Source organism: Dicentrarchus labrax, unplaced genomic scaffold (assembly GCF_905237075.1).
Source record: "Dicentrarchus labrax unplaced genomic scaffold, dlabrax2021, whole genome shotgun sequence".
In the NCBI taxonomy this organism is placed as follows: Eukaryota; Metazoa; Chordata; class Actinopteri; family Moronidae; genus Dicentrarchus; species Dicentrarchus labrax.
The window spans coordinates 14,592,950-14,612,937 of record NW_026136709.1 but is presented as its reverse complement, the minus strand read 5'-3'; the positions used below and the strand labels follow the sequence as shown (position 1 = coordinate 14,612,937).

General features: G+C 41.0%; 1 protein-coding gene across 1 annotated transcript in view; it reads right to left on the bottom strand.

Annotated features, from left to right (window-relative positions):
• Nucleotides 1-19,988, bottom strand: part of oxsr1b (oxidative stress responsive kinase 1b) — a 39,088-nt gene that overhangs the window by 3,378 nt on the left and 15,722 nt on the right. The window contains exons 4-17 of the mRNA XM_051410573.1: nucleotides 15,445-15,586; nucleotides 9,304-9,359; nucleotides 8,936-9,045; nucleotides 8,500-8,601; nucleotides 8,213-8,346; nucleotides 8,033-8,081; nucleotides 6,280-6,345; nucleotides 6,077-6,199; nucleotides 3,725-3,760; nucleotides 2,977-3,156; nucleotides 2,779-2,834; nucleotides 2,096-2,148; nucleotides 1,462-1,530; nucleotides 1,224-1,288 (exon numbers count right to left, since the gene is read on the bottom strand). Coding sequence (XP_051266533.1) covers nucleotides 1,224-1,288; nucleotides 1,462-1,530; nucleotides 2,096-2,148; nucleotides 2,779-2,834; nucleotides 2,977-3,156; nucleotides 3,725-3,760; nucleotides 6,077-6,199; nucleotides 6,280-6,345; nucleotides 8,033-8,081; nucleotides 8,213-8,346; nucleotides 8,500-8,601; nucleotides 8,936-9,045; nucleotides 9,304-9,359; nucleotides 15,445-15,586 — 1,241 coding nt within the window. The remainder of the gene's footprint in view (nucleotides 1-1,223; nucleotides 1,289-1,461; nucleotides 1,531-2,095; nucleotides 2,149-2,778; nucleotides 2,835-2,976; nucleotides 3,157-3,724; nucleotides 3,761-6,076; nucleotides 6,200-6,279; nucleotides 6,346-8,032; nucleotides 8,082-8,212; nucleotides 8,347-8,499; nucleotides 8,602-8,935; nucleotides 9,046-9,303; nucleotides 9,360-15,444; nucleotides 15,587-19,988) is intronic.

Below are 19,988 nucleotides of genomic sequence, written 5' to 3'. Positions count from 1 at the left end.
CATCACCGGACAGTTTAATCACTATATAAATATGTAAAGGATTCAAATCGGTGGGATGAAAAATTAATGGTGATACTCTTTTGTAACAGCAGAGGGCGCTATCTACTTTTGACTGCTTGTTCAGTGTCCTACATCACTCTCGTCAGTAGCTTTATCAAGGCGTAATGGCATCAGTTTCACTTTTCCACAAAAAAAAAGAAATATGCATTTTTTACAGTTAATTTGATAAAGAAAACATAAGAGAAAATATATTTTGTAGTCTCAGAAATAAAGGAATCTTTCATAATTTGTCTTCAATCTCTAACATTTTCTCTAACATAAAAAAAAAAAAATTGAGAAAACCATAAGGTGAACCGAGTATTGTGAATCGTGAGTTGAGTCTACTTTCCTTCCACTGCTGTTATATGTGAATATTAGGAGTTGGGGCACTAATTCTCCAGTCAGCTGCCATTAAACTATTGCAGAAGAAACAGTGTGCAAGCAGATGATGCTAATAAAGCCTCAAATGGTGGAAATATAGCATTTATGTTTGTTTTATGTATTCATTCGAGGAGAGTTACAGTCATTATGTATTCGCCAAAGTCTGCTGCCATTGCACTTTGTTGCATTTTGCTTTTATCAATATTCAACTTTTCTTAATATATATATTTCCAGTCTAGTATGCACAAATTGCAAATGCACATACATTTTTTTTTTTTATGTACTATGAAAAAAAGTGGTCTGTAGTCCGTTTATCAGTAGTTTTCTTGTGAGATTCAAGGGTACCCTGCAGTCTTTTTCATCACTAGTAGCGCTATGGAACAATGTTTTGTGAGTGGGGAATGAGTGGGGTGCTGCTTTCTTTGTCTTTTTTTAAAAGATTTGTTTTTTTTTAACCTACCAATACTTAATGAACAATAACTAATTACAATAACAAGGGGAAGATAAAGAAACGGTGTAGTATAATGCGCAACTTGATGTGTTTACAGATAATGACAAAGTCGGATATTATAGTGTCTATTTCAAAGTTAGAGCCTAGTTTTAGCATCATTCAGAGAAAGGCCTGCAATATTTTCTCCCTACTTTAAAGTGCTCCATCACGTCCTTCAACTATTGACGGCTTATAGGTCTGCTAAAAGGTGTACTACTTGTTTAGATTTAAGAAAACCACAACTCAAAGACACGAAGATCAGTGATTTCTTTAAAACTGCTATTGTTTATAAAGATGAAGGTGTAGCACTCACCAGTTTGAAAGTGACATTTTTATTGGCTTGAGGCTCATCAACTATTTTCTGCAAATTTGCAGCAACTGAAAAGAAAGACAACGTTTAAGTCTGATGAAAACAAAAAATGTGTCTGCTCTCCTGTGTGTGTTCAGAAAGAGAAGAAAATTGGATCCACTGACAATTTTTAACCTTCAGGTGAGGAAAGGAATGATATTGTTAGTAGGGTCAGAAGAATGTTTGTGAATGAATCACTGACCTATTACTAAGTCCCTCCCGTCCACCAGGCCTGCAGACACTAGCTCCTGGGACACACCATCTGCTGTGTCTGAAAATAAAGAATAAGAGAAAGACTGTGACAAGTGGAGGAGTAAACATAAAGTTATACAGACTGAAAGGGAACTCGTTGATCGGACTGTTTTGGCGACTGTCATCCTGCACTATGAGTGCATCATCAGGACCCAGACGGAGAAAACTAATTCAAATTCATTATGCAGCACTTTAATGCTTCTGATGTGTATGTTTATGTTCTCTGGTGTCACAAAGAAATAACTGATTATAAACATTATTCGCATTATTAGATTGCAAATCAAAGTGCTGTCCTCAACGTACTCTCAGCTGACAAATATTCAAATAAGCTGTTTTTGGCTCTGATTTAGTCTGAGTTCAGGTCCTGTGTGTTTGTTCATTATGGTTGCTGTGTGGGGAGGCAGATGCACCAAAAGAGTTTTCACAAAACACAAGATTAATGACTGTTGATTCCTCTCACTGATTACCTAAAATGTCCCATCTACAGCCAAAAAGTCTTAACTGCAGGACACTTTTTAAACTACCTGTTGACACCAGAAAACTGAGGTTGGGATTTGATTGATATAGTCCTAAAAAAAACATACCTCTCCCTGGCATAAACTCAAAGCGGATGTCATTTAGCTCCTTCTTTGAATTTCTGAGGAGATGAAAGAAAGACAGACAGATCAGAAGAGTTAAGGTTATCATTAGTAGGTCAAAGTCATCCACAGGATCGGGATTTAAAGGCATCAAGTGATGTAGCTGCAGATTGCGAATTGGAAACTATGATGGCCGTGACACGTAAAAATTGTGAAGGCCCCTATCTAGTACCAGTGTTTAGTTTGTCCCTTCTGGGCTACTGTAGAAACATGGTGGTTCAATATTGTGGACTCCATTGAAAGACGACCACAGCATCAGTAGATATTACAAGCTCATTCTATGGTAACAAAAACACACTAATGAAAACATACCAAGGGAAATTATATTCCATTTCTGCTAATAAATCCTCATAAATTTTATATACTGGAGCTTTTAAATTATGTCCAACACGTTTTTGATACGACAGTGATCTTGGCCCTCGACGACCAAAATCGAATAAGTTCATCATTGAATCCAAATGGACGTTTCCTTAGATATCAAATCACGAGAATGGAACGGATGGACGGACAACCCGAAAACATCATGAGAACGAAGGCATAAGAACGAAGATCAGGTACATAAAAATGGTGGAACTTTGACCATTCAGCTGCTGGATTACTGATTTTTATGGGTGATAGGGGAAACGTACCTTAACCTTAATACCAAACTAATGGGGGCCTTGACATCCCCTGAGACAGCTAGGGTCTGTAAAAACACAAAAATACACATAAGCTAAAAGTAATTAGCAATATCTATGTGATGAAATTAGAGATAATAGACAAATTTGAAGTCTTAAAAAAAAAAAAGAGAATATGATGAAAAAAACACGAGGCTGGGTCAGACTGACCTGTGTGGGAACAGCAGCAGTGGCGGGTACACCGGGTGTGGGAGATGCAGCCTGGGCAGTGGATTGAGTGTTGACTGGTGTGGGCTGCAGTGGAACCTGGCCTACAGCCTGAGGTAGTTCTGCCTGACCTGCGGCCACTGGCTGGGGTTGAGTACTTAAAGGCTCAGGAGTCTGGAAAACCTGGAGGAAGAAAGAAATCTGATCAAATTCTACTTTCATATCAGTGTGGAGCTCCAATGGTTAGTTAATTAATCGATTAATTCCCAACTATTTTGATAATTGATTGAAGACATTTGAGGACGTCACCTTGGGCTTTGCGAAAGAGTGATAAACATTTTTCACTATTTTCTAACATTTCACAGACTGCACAACTAATCAATTAATCAAGAAAATGATCGACAGATTAATCAACAATGAAAATAATCATTAGTTGCAGCCCTATATCGGTGTTCAAATGGGACAGATGACTGAGTCTCATCCATGCTGGCCTTTAGTGGCCAATGTTCGAACCACCACTGAAAGGAGAGGCTTGTTTTAATACCTCTGACAGTCTCCAGCGTTGCACATATTCATTATACACATCAACAAAAGACTGTATTTTGACAAAAGGTCATGGTCCACCTCCTAAATGAAGACTGGTTGCATTCTACAGGTTAAAAATGTTGATATTTTAGATTTTTTTGCCAGGGTCTGACAAATGTATAAATCTGTGATTGAAGCATAAAAAAAAAGAACCTTTGAAACTCACCTCTGAATTCTGTGATCCCTCCTTCACTCTTGGTGACTGTTGACAGATAGAGGAAGGTAACACTTAGAGGAGGATATCACTGTGATGGCTTTAGCAAAGCAAAAACAGCACGCATGGATGCAAGGAACACACAGAAAGCAGAGAGGTAAAAAGATTAAAACGGCTCACTCGTTTACTTTCCTCATTTATCGGTCTGCTTAGCCTATCATTATCTCTTAATGTGAATACGGTGATATCCTTAGAGTGGGAACAGACTTATAAACAGCTAATAATACTTCACTTCACTAACTGGTGCTGATTATGGTTGGACGATATGACAGTGTTTAGTGAGATAACACGGGGGTAGCTATCACTTTAATATCTCTGGTTGTTTGGGGCTATTTCAAGCAAATTACAAATCAATAAGAAGGCCTGAATTATGGGAATATTGGGTTTACAGGATTTTTAAGTACTGTGATTTGTCAAGTATTTAATTAAACGGATTATCAAGAAAAACAGCCATTCCCATCTGATAATTTTATCTATAGAGAGATTATAAGTTTAATTTCCAGAAGAATCACTACATCCCAACATATATCATGAGATAAAATAACATTCACAGTAATAGAAAAGCATATACATATGTTCCACCTCTAGGCGCTGGTAACTGAGGTGTAAATGAGTGAAAATATATATGATACAAGTGCGGTTTTGATTTTAGTTGTTGATTTGAAAAGCAGAGAAGCGGCATAAATGTATACGAAATCAGGAAGAAAGTCACACTGTTAGAGGGTCAAACTGTTTATCCACCAAAAAGTTTACCAACCCAACTCCAAGGAACAGAGTCAGACAGAAGCCTTGCAGGCCCGCATGAAGACAAACTGACTTGACTGAGAAGACATGATGTGGCGTCTGGCTGATGTCAGAAATCACATCAGCTCAGGAATCTGCCGTCTGATTCAGACAAAGCGACTGCGTATTCAGGCTGTTACTAAGGAGACGGTTAGTCTTCAAAGCACACAGACGTTACACAGGTACTCAGCCAGGCTCCACTGTCTAATATACTGCATGTATCTTTTTCTGAGCAATAATTTCATATGGTCATAAAAAATATCCATGGCTTGAATTATTGAGCTCATGACAGCCCATTGGAATTTAAAGTTCAGTTTGCCAACAAGGAGCCAGTAAAGCAGCATTAAAGCAGCAAATTTATTGAAAAATTTGAATCCCTTGATGTTCATTAGTGCTCTAATTGAAAATCTCTTAACAGGGCTGATGAGTAATTTGCCTCGTATTGATTAAATGTGATTTGGTCAGTATTAATAAAAATGATTAACAAAAACAGAATTGGAAATACAGATGGCTTCCAGGAAAGGTAACTCTCACTTCTTTAATTAAATAATGCTTATCTGTTATACCTAAATGAAGAGCTGAAGTCCTCTATGCTTATCATAACTTATAGACAGTTATCTGACACAGTACAATACTGTTAGGTATGTAACGCTCATATCTAGTTGTGTGGACAAAACAATCTCTGCTATAGTTGAGTAAAAACCACACATTTACTTCCCTTCTCACGAGACACAAAATGTCTCGCCGTTTATAAAGACTCTTACTGTACTGACTAATAGGTCCTGAAAAGGGTTAACTTGTGGGTCAAATTCTACTTGCATGTGATGTACAGTGTGCACAGATTTGTGCTTAGACACAATGATGTGAACCTTTCCTGTCAACAAACCAATTACATAACTTAGTCTGGTAATTGTCTTCTGATAGGGTTAGTGTAAAGTTATATAATGCTGGAACAAAGTCACTACTATCTGGAGGATAAGAGCTTATCTGTGTGCAGATTTACTCTGGTAAAATCAGGTTCAACCTACTTCCATTCCTACAAAGGCCTGTAAAATTCAATTTGTATTTCACCAAAAGTGAAGATGAACTCTACAGAGGCTTTTTCTAATGCAGAAAAAGGTTATCTGCCTTTTTATCCATTTTGTCTCCCTTCGAGTTCTTCCCTGCCCTTTCTAGAGGTTGCACACTCCCTAGCTAACATGTGCAGAGAGAGTCCTTCCTTGTTAGGGGAATGCCATCTGTATTATCGGGACAAGAGAACAACCCTGGACGCAGGCAGCTCGAGTGGGTAGGAGAAGCGCACTTGTCGCCTGGTGGCGCCAACAGGCTTCACCTGCTGCTCCTTGGCCGTCAGACAAAACATACACACATACGGGAGACTCAGTGGAGAGACAATAGACAAACATGCTACTGCACAGACACGACAATGACAGTTTAAACATTGTACAGCGATTAAAAAGACAAGACGTGGCGTATAATGTGTGCATGTGAGGGGAAAATCAAGTTGTAGGTTAATCTCACCCTTAAGGCAGCAACAGCTGCTTTGCCCTCTTCACTTTCTTCATCCAACTCATCGTCACTCCATTCCCATTCGCCATCCTCCGTTTTATGCAGCCGACCACTGGAACCTGGCACTCTACGTACCTGTCAGGAGATAAACTCACAACTGAGCTCATCTTCTTTGCAATAAAGCACAAAGTAGATTTAAATCTTTGCCAGCTTACCCTTTTTGACCTCTCTGTTATTGTGGGCGCCCTCTGAAGTAACTTCTCATGTAAATACTCATGGGTCTGTCGTAAGAGGAAAGACACAGTCACAAAATCTGTTTATACTGCTACCTGATTAAGAAAATTATTACAGAAATGTAAGTGTGACCCATAATGTGCTTCACTAACCAAGATTTTTCACTACACTGACTTCCTGTCAAATTTAGAATCTAATAAAAAATCTATTTACTTTTAAAGCCTTACACATGTTGCTGTTGACCCCACAGAGGTCCACTAGGCCTCTCAGGTCATCAAAACAAGGACTCCTGGTTGTGCTCAACTCAAAGTGCAAGACTTCTGGTGAACTGACTATTGCAGTTCTGGCTCCCAGTTATGAAAGTGTCCCTCTCATCTGTTTAGTTAAGGTTTTACTTTACTCTGAAAGGAATTTTATTATTGCTTCCTTTCTTTCAACAATTCTTGCCTATCTTTGTAATATTTATTCAAAAACTTGCTTTTTGTTCTGTTTTGTAACCCTGCTTTTAAATAAATGCTATATCAATTTAGATTTAAAATAAAGTTTTACATACTTTAAACGTTTAAAACATTACTATTGTAATTGCCAGTGTTTTCTCCAGCATGTCTTTCAAATAGTATTGACAAACTCTTGTTCCTAACAGATGGTGACAAATGAGAAGATTTCACCAACGGAATAGCAAATCAATAATCATTTTGTTTCATTTAAATCCCCCCTGCGGGCTGACACAGACCCCCAGTTTGCTGATTTAAACCAGAGGTCTATCTATTCTAAACAATGACAAAGCATGCCCTCTGCTGTACGCACACAGTACTGCAGTTCCTGTTGCTCACCAGGGTCCTGTCCAGCAAACCAACCAGGTTGTATTTGGGCAGTGTGACATGCTGAGCCAGCACGTTTGTTGTTCTAGTTGCTAGGGTACTGGGCAGCCGGAGGCTGGAGTTAGACTGCTTATCCCTGCCTTTGTTAGAAACAGCTCTGCATGGTCAATAATGAGAGGAATGCTGCAATGGCCTCAGCTTGGGTCAGACACACTGACAAGTTGTGCCAAGTGAGAAGTAGCCTGACTCACACAGGGAGAGATACTTTATTGTTTTTTTTTTCATCTTTTGATGTATTATAGTTTACATCTTTCTCCTACACAAAACCCCCCTTCAATCATTTCTAAACTTCCGCAGCTACAAAAACAACCAACCTATAGTCAAAAGAGCAGCTTAAAGGACCAGTGTGTAGGATTTAGTGGCATCTAGTGATGGAGTTGCAGATTGCGTCTGTGTGTGGGGACCTGGGAATGAGAATGGGCTGTGAAGTGTGTAGGAGAAACTACAGTGGCCTTGAAAAAACATAAAAGGCCCGATCTACAGCCAGTTCTTTGGTGTTTACCATGTTGAAGACGGCGTTTCAACATGGTAAACACGTTGGCAGGAGACCACGGCTTCTGTAGATACAAACAGCTCACTCTAAGGTAGCAAAAACAAGATTCCTACATTCAGGTGATTATACATTTAAGCAAACATACCTATAAATGTTACACTCCATTTCTGCCAATATATCCTTTTAAATGTTACACACTGGACCTTTAATTTTAAACAGAGGCCACACTGAGGCCATTCAGATCCAATCACTTTTGCAGACTCAGACCTTTATTCATCAACCAGCGCCTGACACAGGGATGATGCTGACTCATTGTATAACTGATTCAATCTCAGGTCCAGAGGGACCTTAAGCACCTACCTTTGCTTTCTGAAAGAATTTATGCTTCAACAACTCTGAGGATGTTGGCCTGAAAAACAGCAGAATGACAATAAATTACCTCTGTTCACTTGAGCTTTTAATTCCCGGTAACAGAAAAACTTGGGAAACGGAGTTAGTGAAGCATGTTGAAACAACAATGATTAAAGGCATTACAAACACCTTTTCTCTGGGTCCTTCTGTAGACACATGGAGACCATCTTCCTGAAGGATTTGCCATATTTCTTTACCATCTCCTTGTCTGTGATGCCAGTCTCCAGGGAAGGGGGGTCATTCTGCAACGTCAGCATCAAGACCTGAAGACACCAAGAACACATTTAGTCCAAAAAAAACAAAAAACTGATTGAACTTAAACTGTAACCAGAGCAAGTCAAAGGAACTGACTTTATATTTGTTCTGTATTAACTACACGTTTCTAGGTAAGTTCAATTGCTCCGCAGTGTTCTCACCTTCATTGGTGGGTATTTGTGATAAGGTGCAGCCCCTGTGGCGAGCTCAATGGCTGTGATCCCAAAACTCCAAATATCTGCTTTGAAATCATAACCCCTCACCTGTGGAAGCAGAATCATATTCAACTTTCACAGATTATCTCCTCCTCCTTCACTGTGCTCATAGATAGAAAACAGTTCTTAGGACATAAATGAGCTTATTTTCAGCGTTTTAAGGCACATGTCATCTGCAAGTTCAGGCACCAAAGTGTTGTTAGATGGTTGTTGAGCTTTAGTCATAGTATAGATGTTCTAGGCCTCAAAATCCTAAATATGTGCCGATTATAATAATCTAATATACTAAATGTCTTTTAAGCCTTTTAAGATAAAGTTGTGTTTCATTCTGAGTTTTCTGTCGTCACGGTTACTTTATGGCTCTGTGCACATAACAACCAACCTGCTCCATGACCTCTGGGGCCATCCAGCATGGCGTTCCCACAAATGTCTTGCGCACTTTATTTCGGGTGATGTCACCACCTGTGGCTAGAAAGGCACTGACGCCAAAGTCTGAAGGGAGGGAGGGGAGAGGAAAAATAATTAGACGAACACCCACGAAAGGGCCCAAACGCAGTATGTCAATGTTATTGTCTAGAAAGTAAATTTTCCTCCACGGACTACACCTCCTGTGAATAAATACACTGAAATATTTGCACAGAGTCTAACATGAGTAAATGAGGTTACAGCACAGCGCAACTACTTCTTCACACCTAATCTGGGTTACTAGTGACAGGTGCTGAAGGGCGGTGTTGCCTCGTGGATAAATACCTGCAATTTGCACTGAGCCATCGTCCCCGAGGAGAATGTTTCCAGCCTTAAGATCTCTGTGAACATGAACAAAGACATTTAAAGTTAGAATAATGACAGTTATTAATTGGTTAGTTTATGTTTACTGAAACATTACTGTAGCTCCATCCCTAGTTTAAATATGTCAGACTCAATGTAAGCTAAAGATCTCAATTTTACACATCTTGGTACAACAAACTGCCTTTGAAGCTTTCACCTCCTTACTGCTCTTTTAGATATTATTAACGACAAACAATGTAGTTAATTTGTTCATCCCTATTCAGTCTCCCCTGGCGGTGATAAGAAGATTCAGCAGGGACAGCTGTCTGGCTGCCTGTCTGCCTCCGTGTGCACTCGCACACAATTACACAGACTGCCACACGTACTGAATACTGCCACCTCACTCGCCAGACAGAGTTGTCATAGCAACAGACTTTCGGAGATAAAGTCGAGGGGTCAACTGAAAGGCGAGGAAATAAAAGGCAAGGATGGCAGTGGTGTCACTGAGGACAACAGTCAACTCTGTCTGCTGCTCAGGCGTTCAGGAAGTGAATGTATGTTTTAAAGAGAATAATAGGAGAGACTTTTACTAAGAAAACCAAAGTGGTACAAACCCAGAATGTTTTTTCAGCCATTACACCACCATGACGACAGATTTGCAAAAATGACCCTGAGACAGATCTTTAAACTGCACTGACAGGCAGACAAACGATTCAAAAGAGATGCAGTGTCTGCTGTGAACAGCGGAGCAGTTCACTTTGCTACCAGTTGGGGGCACCGGAGTTAAAAGCTTGCAGCTATAGCTGAAAGATAAATGCTGTTGGATCATTCCAGCAAACAAATTGGTTTCAATGAATGTAAAAATAGACTGGTCTTTGGGCTACTGGTCTGGAGATGAGAAATAACCCAGCTTCCAAGAAGCAAAGGCTCACTTTATTGGGGATATTATTCAATCCATATAGACTATAAACACATGCCAAATTCTAGATAAATGGGGGGGCGAATGCTGCAGACATAATTGTGGTGGTTGGAAAGATTAAGATGCAACTTAAAATGCATGCCGAAAACTTACGACAAAAATCTATCAGCAGGGTTCCTGGACTCTTCCTGAGTCCCTGAGTTTGTGACAAAAAACGGTGAAGGAGGTGGAGTCTGCAGTTTGGCTTAAGTACCCCTTCTCTTGTAAACTAGGGGTACAATCTTTACAAGCAACCTACTCAAGACAGACAATGTGCTAAAGGGACTCAAGAGTTTGCAGGTCACAGTTCAGCTTTTTGTTCAAATGCTGCAGAATTCTTGAGTGTAGAGGACTCTTTTGCTAAGAGTGCTCCAGTAAAATACCACACAGACAACAGATCTAGTAGCGACAGGGGCAGGGAGTGGCAAACAGTGAGCCACAGAGGGAGGAATGCAGCATATGTCACATATTAGGACCATTGACTGAGAGCAAAGATGGGGATTCCCACTGCAGGCCCAAATGACTGCCGGGATAATAAAACTATCCAAAAGCAGACCGGGGTACCGGCACAGCACAGGGTGTTAGCTGACTGTATCGACGGTGTATTTCCATTAATCAGCTCAGGCAGAAAGAGCTGTCTGTGTATTACAGTGTAAAACTTTTGATGTGCACTTGTGCCTCGATGAGTTCAATTACATAACTGTCACACAGTAGGGACAACGCAGAGGAAGGGAAAGGGTGGACGAAAAACGAACGTGACAGCCTTTGCTAGTGGCTTTGAAAAACCCCACTGTTAGAAATGTCTGCCGCCGTACAGACGTCTGTGCTCCGTGGCTCTCTGGCTTGTCCCACTGTCACATTGCTGCCCTGACATAACAGCTAGGTGATATCAGGTCACAGTATCTTCCAGTTTATTGCACTCTTCTGCTTAATGAAGAACATGCTCATCCTCCACATCGGGTGTTAGTACATACAACAGCGACGATTTACGTCTGGTAATTTGAGATGTTGCTTTTTGAGGATTAGAGGGGAGGAGCAGAGTGGACCACCTGAGGCTGAAAGGCAAGTCTGGGGAGTATCCCAAAATACTTTTCCTCGTTTACACAACCACTGTCCCCTCTCTCAGTGTGATTCAGGGTTTAGCCTGGGCTAAAAATTGTACTGTATTTTAATGAGGTATTGTGGGTTCAGTCCAGGCCAATTAACCACTCTGGCCTTGTCACAAGAACTACTACTGTAACTGTAATCGTCTCACTTCTCACATTTGTCCAAGAAGAAAGACAAGCTGTAGCACTGTATACTGCTTCTACATCTGGAGACACGCCAGAAAGCTCATCTGTGCTAGGTGAAAAAACCTTAAATGAGAATGTACACTGAGCTAAATGGTTTTGGACAGTGAAAGTCAATACTATCAAGACTAAGAGTCTTCAGTCATACTAGAGGCTCTTTGAGGCTGTACTTATGGACAACAGTGCTTTGAGCTAAATGTTAACATTCTCACAATGACAATGTCGATATCCTGATGTTTAGCAGGAGTCATATTTACAATGTTCACTGTCTCAGGTTAGCGTGTTAGCTTTGCATGTATCTAGTCATAAACCAAAGTTCTGGACAAATAAGAATTTGGACCTGATGATGGCACTAAGTCAGGGGGATCACCAAAGTTATTTTAAGTCATCCTGAGGCAGGACGTGAATGTCTGAACCAAAGTCACGGCTATAAACCCAACAGTTGTTGAGACATATCACACAAATCCTGATGGTGGCACTCGAGAAAAAGTTGTCTGGGAACAATGAATGTCTGTACAACAATTTGTGCCATATTGGTGAAAAATTAAGATCAAGACTTAAAATGATCAAGTCATCAGAAGACAATTTTTCAAGCCAGTAAATTAGTGAATTAGTGAGTGACTGTGGGCTGAAAAGTTCTTGTTTCACATACTACGTAAAGATGAGTTTTATGTGAATGCAGAGCTTAAAGCTATTAATCAGAAACATTTTACTGCCGTAGTGTCCTCAGTTATTTCATTACTCACTGTCTACATATGCCTCCATATGACATCACGTCATTTCTCATTGTTTAGTCTTCATTTGTGAATTTAAACAAACTAAAGCAATGTACTATGCTCCACTCTGATTAAAAAAAAGACAACCCATGAAGCAACATCATTCACAAAGAGTGATCAAGGCCATCTGATTGCGACCCTCCTGCCTTCATTCAAGAACCAAGGAGGCTATGGTTCACTGCAGCAGATTTTAATGCCCTGAGAAAAAGGCTGCAGAGTGCAGACAGTCATTAACATTCACAGGAGAGGAAGAGGAGGAGGAGGGAGGAGGTGGTGACACAATGCACCATGCAAGTTCAAAGAAATACTGTAGCGGAAGGGGAAAAAAACCCACCTGCAGTTTAAATTCCAACTTCTGCTACTCATCCAGCCGTATGCTACAATAGTAGGTGGGCTTCAGCAAGAAGAATAACTGACATATAATGCTTATTTCTATGTGTTAAAGCGCATTAAAGCATGCAACAAATGTTGGACGAAACTAAACTAAACAAGATATGTGTTGTCTCTTCATATTTATGACCTACTGAAATAATAGCCAGGCAGTAGCCAGGTGGGAACAGCTACAGAATGAAACTGTCAAGAAGATTTATCATTCTCATCTGGCAGCCCTTGCAGCTTGCAGCTCCACCGGGTCACCTCCTGTGACATCACATCCTGGTGCCAGGTTCACAGAGACCCTAACAGGGCTGTAAAAGAGGGTTTATGAGTCGCCCTGCGGTTCCCCTATGGAGATGAAATACCTCAGCTTCTTTCAACTGTGCCCTTTGTGACCACAAAAATATCTTTCCTTTGCTTTGCTGTCTTGATTGCTTTCTCCATACTGCTGAATTTCATTCTCATCTGTTTTTCCAAATCAATTTTTATGTCTTATTTTGTCAATTTTACTTTAATCTACAGCAAGAGACTCTCTGCTCCCGCAAGCAGCATAACTACAGCCATTACATGATCATTACTAAACCACATACCGAGTAATTTGCCGGGCAGAGCCCTCCCATGTATCCTCGGAAGACGTGAGGTTTTAGAGATGAGTAGGGTAAATTTCTCCACAGTAACATCACTGTTGTCTAGGGGGCTTTTGCAATAATTAACTTGCAGGAGGATTTTCTAAGATTCAACCGACTGACAAATCTAGACTAGAGTGGTATTTATCTGTTGTTGATGTGCATGAAATCTACCTGCTGCTCAAGTTAGAGGACAAGTGCCATCTTTGAGTCACTGACTTTCCGAGCTGCTGTGAATGTGGAGGTGGAGCAGTTCGTCGTCTTGTGGTAAATGTCTCTGGTTGAGGCTACAGCCCGGGCTGCAAGACTCTAATTGCTTTTCTGCCGTCCTGGGCTGGATGGAACCTATCATGTGACACTTTCTCTCTTTCTCCCTCTTCGTTAAGCCTCACCCCCTTCGACTCTCTCCATCACCCGATGCCCTGAGGCTCTGACTCATATGATCCAGCTTACACAGGTGGAACCCGCACCGCCATAGATTACATTACATTACATACACACGTTTACATTAGCGGACACACTGATCAACTGAGCGGGGCCTCGCCGCTCTCGGTGCGTCAATGATTTTTTTAGTGAAGGTGGGGATTAGCTCACATACCTCACACTTTATGTTTCACGAGTCACATCTCGGAGCCTGGGGTGGACAGAAATCTATGATATTAAATGATATTTTAATGATCCCCTAACGTAGCCTTAGAATGGGCACAGAGATGAAGGCAGGTTTTACTCAGGAAAAAAACATTTCCCCCTCTCTCTGGCACTGACCGATAACCCTGTCACATTATGCTGAAATTGGATACTTAAATACTGCAGCAGAGGTATACCGCAGTGGATTTTCCCTTTAATTAACACAGTAATTTAAACAGCGTTAACACTAGTTCCTTACATCTCTACCTATACTTTCTATAGGATGCAGCCATTTTCTAACAAGCAGGTTAATGAGCTAATCCTTCATCGAAACACCCAAACAACAAACATCTCTCATACAGATCTTCAATCAAGCCTCTCTCTCCTTCTCACATTGATACTCTGAAAGCTGCTGAGCCGCTGAGACGTATGAAAAAGTGAGTAATGAATATTAGATACAGAGGAGGTTAGTGCGATGACTTCTACAGCCAGTGTGTCAACTGGGTCCATTTTAACAGCTTGAGTGCAGGGACTTAACCACGTCTTGAACTGGCTTAGAAAGAAAGCTTTCAGGATCACATTTCCTATGGCACGCAAATCTGCCATTGACACATTCCACTTATGTATAGTCACACAATAACTGTTAAAGATTATCAGCCTGGGAGTGGCGGTCTTCTTATAGATCTCCCGTGGTGGTTTTTAACTTCAAGTACTGCCTTTTTTTCCATTCAAAACCATACTTTAGTGGTAAGCCATAAACACGTCATTACTGCTTCTTCTTCTAGAACACTTGTCACATACCCATTGGAGATGTATACTGCCACCTCTCTATACAGATACCAATGAAACCCCTGACCTTTAGGAGTGAAAGGGGCTGTCTGAAAATGTTCTTTCCTCTGTATAGCTGTCTGTCTAGTCTGATGATGAATACTAATCACTTCCGTGCATTGAACTTTACATTAAACCATGCACTAAGCATTTACCATGAATAAAATTTGCATTAGCAAAGCTTATATGTAAAGATGTCTCTGTATAAACACATGTATTAATTTATAATAAGGATTAATGTGAAATATGCATCTTAAAAACATTTAATTATGGTAGTCTGAAAAAAATGTTTAATTAGTCTTATTAAAATGATAATTGAATCCAAAAATGAATGTACAGCAACCTGTTCTATAGTGGGTATTTTCTATAATGCATGATATCTGTGTCAACACAAACACAAAAGGACTCACTATACTATTACTCCCCTATAAAAATGCCCCATACAGTCAAGGTGGGGGACATAATATTAGTTTGACACCTTTTAGGGGAGCAACAGAGAGAAGAAAATCAGGGGTAGAGTTATCTATCTGTGCTCCATAAACCCTCAAGGTGAAGTCTGATACAGCCTTTGTGCTTACTGGTAATGGGAAGTCCTGTGTCAGTTTTATTACGGTACTAAAGGGGAGGGCCATGAGTTTCGTTACCTGTGGATCTGTCCGTTCCGGTGTAGGTACTCCAGGCCCTCAAGCACATCTTTCAACACGGTGGCTATGCTTGCCTCGTCCAGGACGCCTGTCTTGTGCTCGCCTCGTGAGATGATATGCTTGATCACGTCCAGCACGGAGCCTGGATAAAAAAAACACAGGAGACAGTGGTTGATAAAAAAGAACACACAATTTTATGCTTCATTTCTCTTTGTTGAAATCTACATTTGTGACTGTCAACATCGATGACCGAGAGAATTAAAAACTATCCAGCAGTTGATCCCTTTAAAAATAGCTGTGTAAATAAATTGTTTCTGGTCTTGACTGATGATCTAGCTCCTGCATCAATGAGAAAGTCACCTCGGGCTATCCTAAATCATTTGTTAAGCCTACTCTAAACCAAACCGTATTTATGAAAACACATGCTTCCTGGTGGATTGGCAGACATTCAGTCAAGATAATTTGTGTATAATCGTATATTGTTTGGATAAATTAGATTGTGGGTACACAAAGACCTTTTTTCCAGTTCCAGTGAGATGGATTTTATTGAAGGAAGAAACAAATGATTTAGCTGTGTTAAGACAAAGTCCTTTAACCATAAACATCACCATGACCTTTTAATTTGGCTGTCGCAAAACAAACCAATGGTGGAGAGAGCGAAATTAGAACAGTCATTACCATGCATTCTTTAAAGGGTAAACCCGCCCTTAAAAAGAATTTACATTGTGCTATCTATGATTTTAGAGAGTGAAGTCGGTATCTAGAAACACAGACAGCTGTTTCAGTGAATAAACAGCAGCAAGACTTAAATTTATGATGTCATTACGGGACATTTTGGACTTGGTCCATTGACTTTAAACTAGATTGACTTTGTAGGCTCACAGGATTTTTGTTTGAGCTTTTCCATCCAAATGAGTTTCATTTGGATGTTGAGTTCACAGCTGGCAATCAGAAAATGTGCTCATTTCAAATCACCATGGCTACTGTCAGAGTCATGTCATTATTCGCTGTCTATAGAGCAGCCTCCAGGATTTGACTCAATGACATCATCATTACAGTCCGTCTCTCTGCACTTCAGTTTAACTTTAAATTCACAAACACAAATTGAGCTCTACAATAACATACTGTAATGTCTGAATTCTGTTTCAGGGTGCATGCACCTTTAATGCCTTTGGATTTGGCCAGAGATGAAAGCATGAAAGACAAGTGCCCATGTTAACATTTGAGGTTATAAGTCAAACTGTTGCTTTGTCTTTAGGTGCCAAAGCTGAATGGATAACTAGTGTTGCTCTGCTCACTGACCTGGCAGGTCACCATGTCTCCCTCAGCCTGGCTCCTGCTGAATAAAAGGAGCGCTCTGGATGAAAAGTCAGACTGCTGTCAGTGTATGATTTCCTTTGTGCGACTTTCCAAAGAATAAAGAACATCTCTCTGAAAAGAGGCTCAGTATTTGCATTCGGTATGACAGAAAATTGGGCGACACTGGTGAATGGGGACAAAGCGGAGAAGCAAAAAGAATGCCACTTGCCTGACAAGCTGCATTGTGCTGCAGTGGTACACAAACACAAACATCACACTGCCACACTGTCTATCTGTCACACACACCCTCAGCCACACACACACACACACACACACACACACACACACACACACACAGACACACAGACACACAGACACACAGACAGACACACACAGCGGCACTTGCAAACAAAAGCTGGAAATGGCCTTTTCAAGGTCCTGAAACGCCGTCCGTGACACAATTTCAGGACTAAATTGATTGCGTTTTAGCAAGTGTGCCAGGCTTGGGGTGCAAAGATATTTATTTGCTCAATCACTTCAGGGTGTCTTCGCCTTCAGCACTCAGTCGTGCACTGCATTACCCAAAAGGGGGCCGATGATGACAGGCCACCTGAGACTAGACAGTGTTTTTGCAGACAGTCTCAGACACAGCAAGAAAGGGAGGTAGAGTAGGGACAGAGAGCGAGGGAGAGCCGATGAGTTCAACGAGTTCCTTGTGCAGTGACGGTGCGCAGCAGAAAATGTGATTCAGCAGTGAGGAAAAGAGACAAACCCATTCAAAGAGAGGACAGATGAAGAAAGGCGGGAAAAGCAGCCCAGATGTGTGTCTTGAGTGTGTGAGATAGCGGGTGTATATGTGAGCGAGTGAATTGGCAAAGAAACAAGAGGAGAGTGTAAGAAGAGAGCAGCCTGGCGTCTCTGATGTGACAGCTCTTTGAAGCTCATTGAGAAAAGGCAGACTTTTTTTTCCCCCTCCTCTGTTCTCCACACACGGGTCCCTTCCTCTCTCAATGCTTCTGCGATCAGTATGATGTTCATCCCTGTGCCTGAATTGGCTCTAGGCAGGAGAGGAAGTGACAAGAAGTGACAGGTGACATGAGGAAGGTGCTGAGGGAAGGAGGGTGGGTGAATAGAGTCACATCCAAGTCAGGGGGAGATGTAGTCCTAATGAGCCAACAGGTGTGATTATATGAGAATGTGATGAAGCAGTGGGACCTTATTTTTAAGCTACAGCTCCGCTTGATCTATACACCATTAAAATACCTTTTCACTTTCTTGTGTTAGATTTTGAGTTAGATGAAAAGATTGATACTGATGTCTATAGTATTAAGCTGCCTCTATCTGCTGGCTAACTTAGCTTAGCATAAAGACTGGAGGAACGGCTCACCTGGTTCTATCCAAAGGTAGCAAAATCCGCCAACTAGCATCGCCAATTAAACGTATCTTGTTTGTTTATTTGATATAAAAAAACAGTGCTAAGTGGATTTTGGATAGAACCAGGCTAGCTGTTTCCCCCGTTTCCAGTCTTTATGCTAAGCTAAGCGGGTGCTAAATATTTACCATACTGATATAAGAGTGGTATCTTCTCCTCTAACTCTCCGCAAGAGAGCCTTTCTTTTAAGATAAAGAAAGAGGAAGACTAAAGCAAGACAATTAGTGCATATTAAACATGACAAGTCTCCTTTAAGCTGAGGTTGCACTGAGGGGAGAAAATTTCTAAGTGCACACTCACAGCATGATGTAGGCTTTGGAGGATCACTAAATGCCAGCCTTGTCAGCCTCTTTCACATTCGTCTGATTGAACTCTTCATGCCTCATTAGGTTGTTTCAACAAGCTGACACTGACTGACGGGTTAAAGTTCATTTTGAATGGGAGAGACTACGGCTTCCAAGACAAATGACACCTGTTGGCCTGGTTCGAACAGGGCCTGTCCAATCCCCTGGAGGAAGACTTTATACAAATCACAGGGAATAAATTAAGTCTTGACAGCGTGGTGCACTGTAGAGCATGCAAAACTCAGGGAAATGTCAAATCATCGTTTCAGTTACATGCTGGATTAAGCAAATCTCAATTTTTTTTTCTGGATTTCAAACAGAATCTGCCAAAGTGTGAAAGCAGGGACCTTAAGATAACTCTACCTCATCCAGCAACATCCCATTTACTGTTTTTCTTATTTCTGCTGGTCAGAGCTGGAGGTTTTGAGACTGCAGGAGAGGATGAGAGAGTGAAAGGGGAGGGAGGAGGGAAGAGGGGGAAGTAGACGAAGGAGATGAGAGCTGGTGCCAACTGTGCAAAAGGCCGATTGGGAATGCCAAGCGAAGTTGGAAGGGCAGAGGGAGGGCGGGGCATGGGAGGGGCTGTGGAGAGGCATAGGTGGTGTAGAAGAAAGGTGAAAAACAGAGGGTTTTTGGCTCAGACTGAAAGAAACCTCCATCAAAACTCTTATTTAATTACACAGTTTAATTTTCTAGGGAGAAAGAACATTGTGATACAAAGGTAACTTTGTAGGCTATAATGTTATTGTCTCAATTCTGTGAACCTTCTGAGTCACCATAAAAGCTTCCCGTCAGCATTTTGGCAATAGCTACGGGCCACATCATGATGTGACAAATCCACTGGCTCCAAACTTGACAAAGTCTTTTCATATGCTAAATTCAAACAGTCAATAACAATCTGCCTTTAGCTGGATTCCACTCTGAGTGGCATTCGATTGAGCTTGGCAGCAGTGATTTTAGGTCGGTAAAGGCTGCACACTAATCTCCTGGGAACACATTCCTCTACTTGCTTTGGCATGACTCATATTCTGTCCCCTTGGGTTTCAGTGAATGTCTCCCCGATGTGAATTCAGTCACTGACAGGTTATGCGGTGCTCTAATGAAACAGTTGTTCACATGTCACATTCAGAACAGGAATTTCCTGAAAAGCCCTGCGCCTGCTGCGTACCTACCTCAAAGTTCAGCTCTACAGGTTTGGCCTTGAACGGATTTGCCAGAGAGGAGGGCAGTCTTGATTGAAGATTAGGCCTTTTAGAGCTCGTTTGAATGAATGAACAGCAAATGACATGAAATCTATAACAGGACACTGTACTGCGACCCAGGATATACATTTGCTAAAAAGTATTGCTATTAACAATTTGCAAAAGTGGTCTAAGAGTTCAACAGTGTCAAAGATGACAGACTCTTGCCAAAGGGATTGTCAAAAAATTTAATCCACTGATGCCTTTTTTGATATAGTAACACCAACG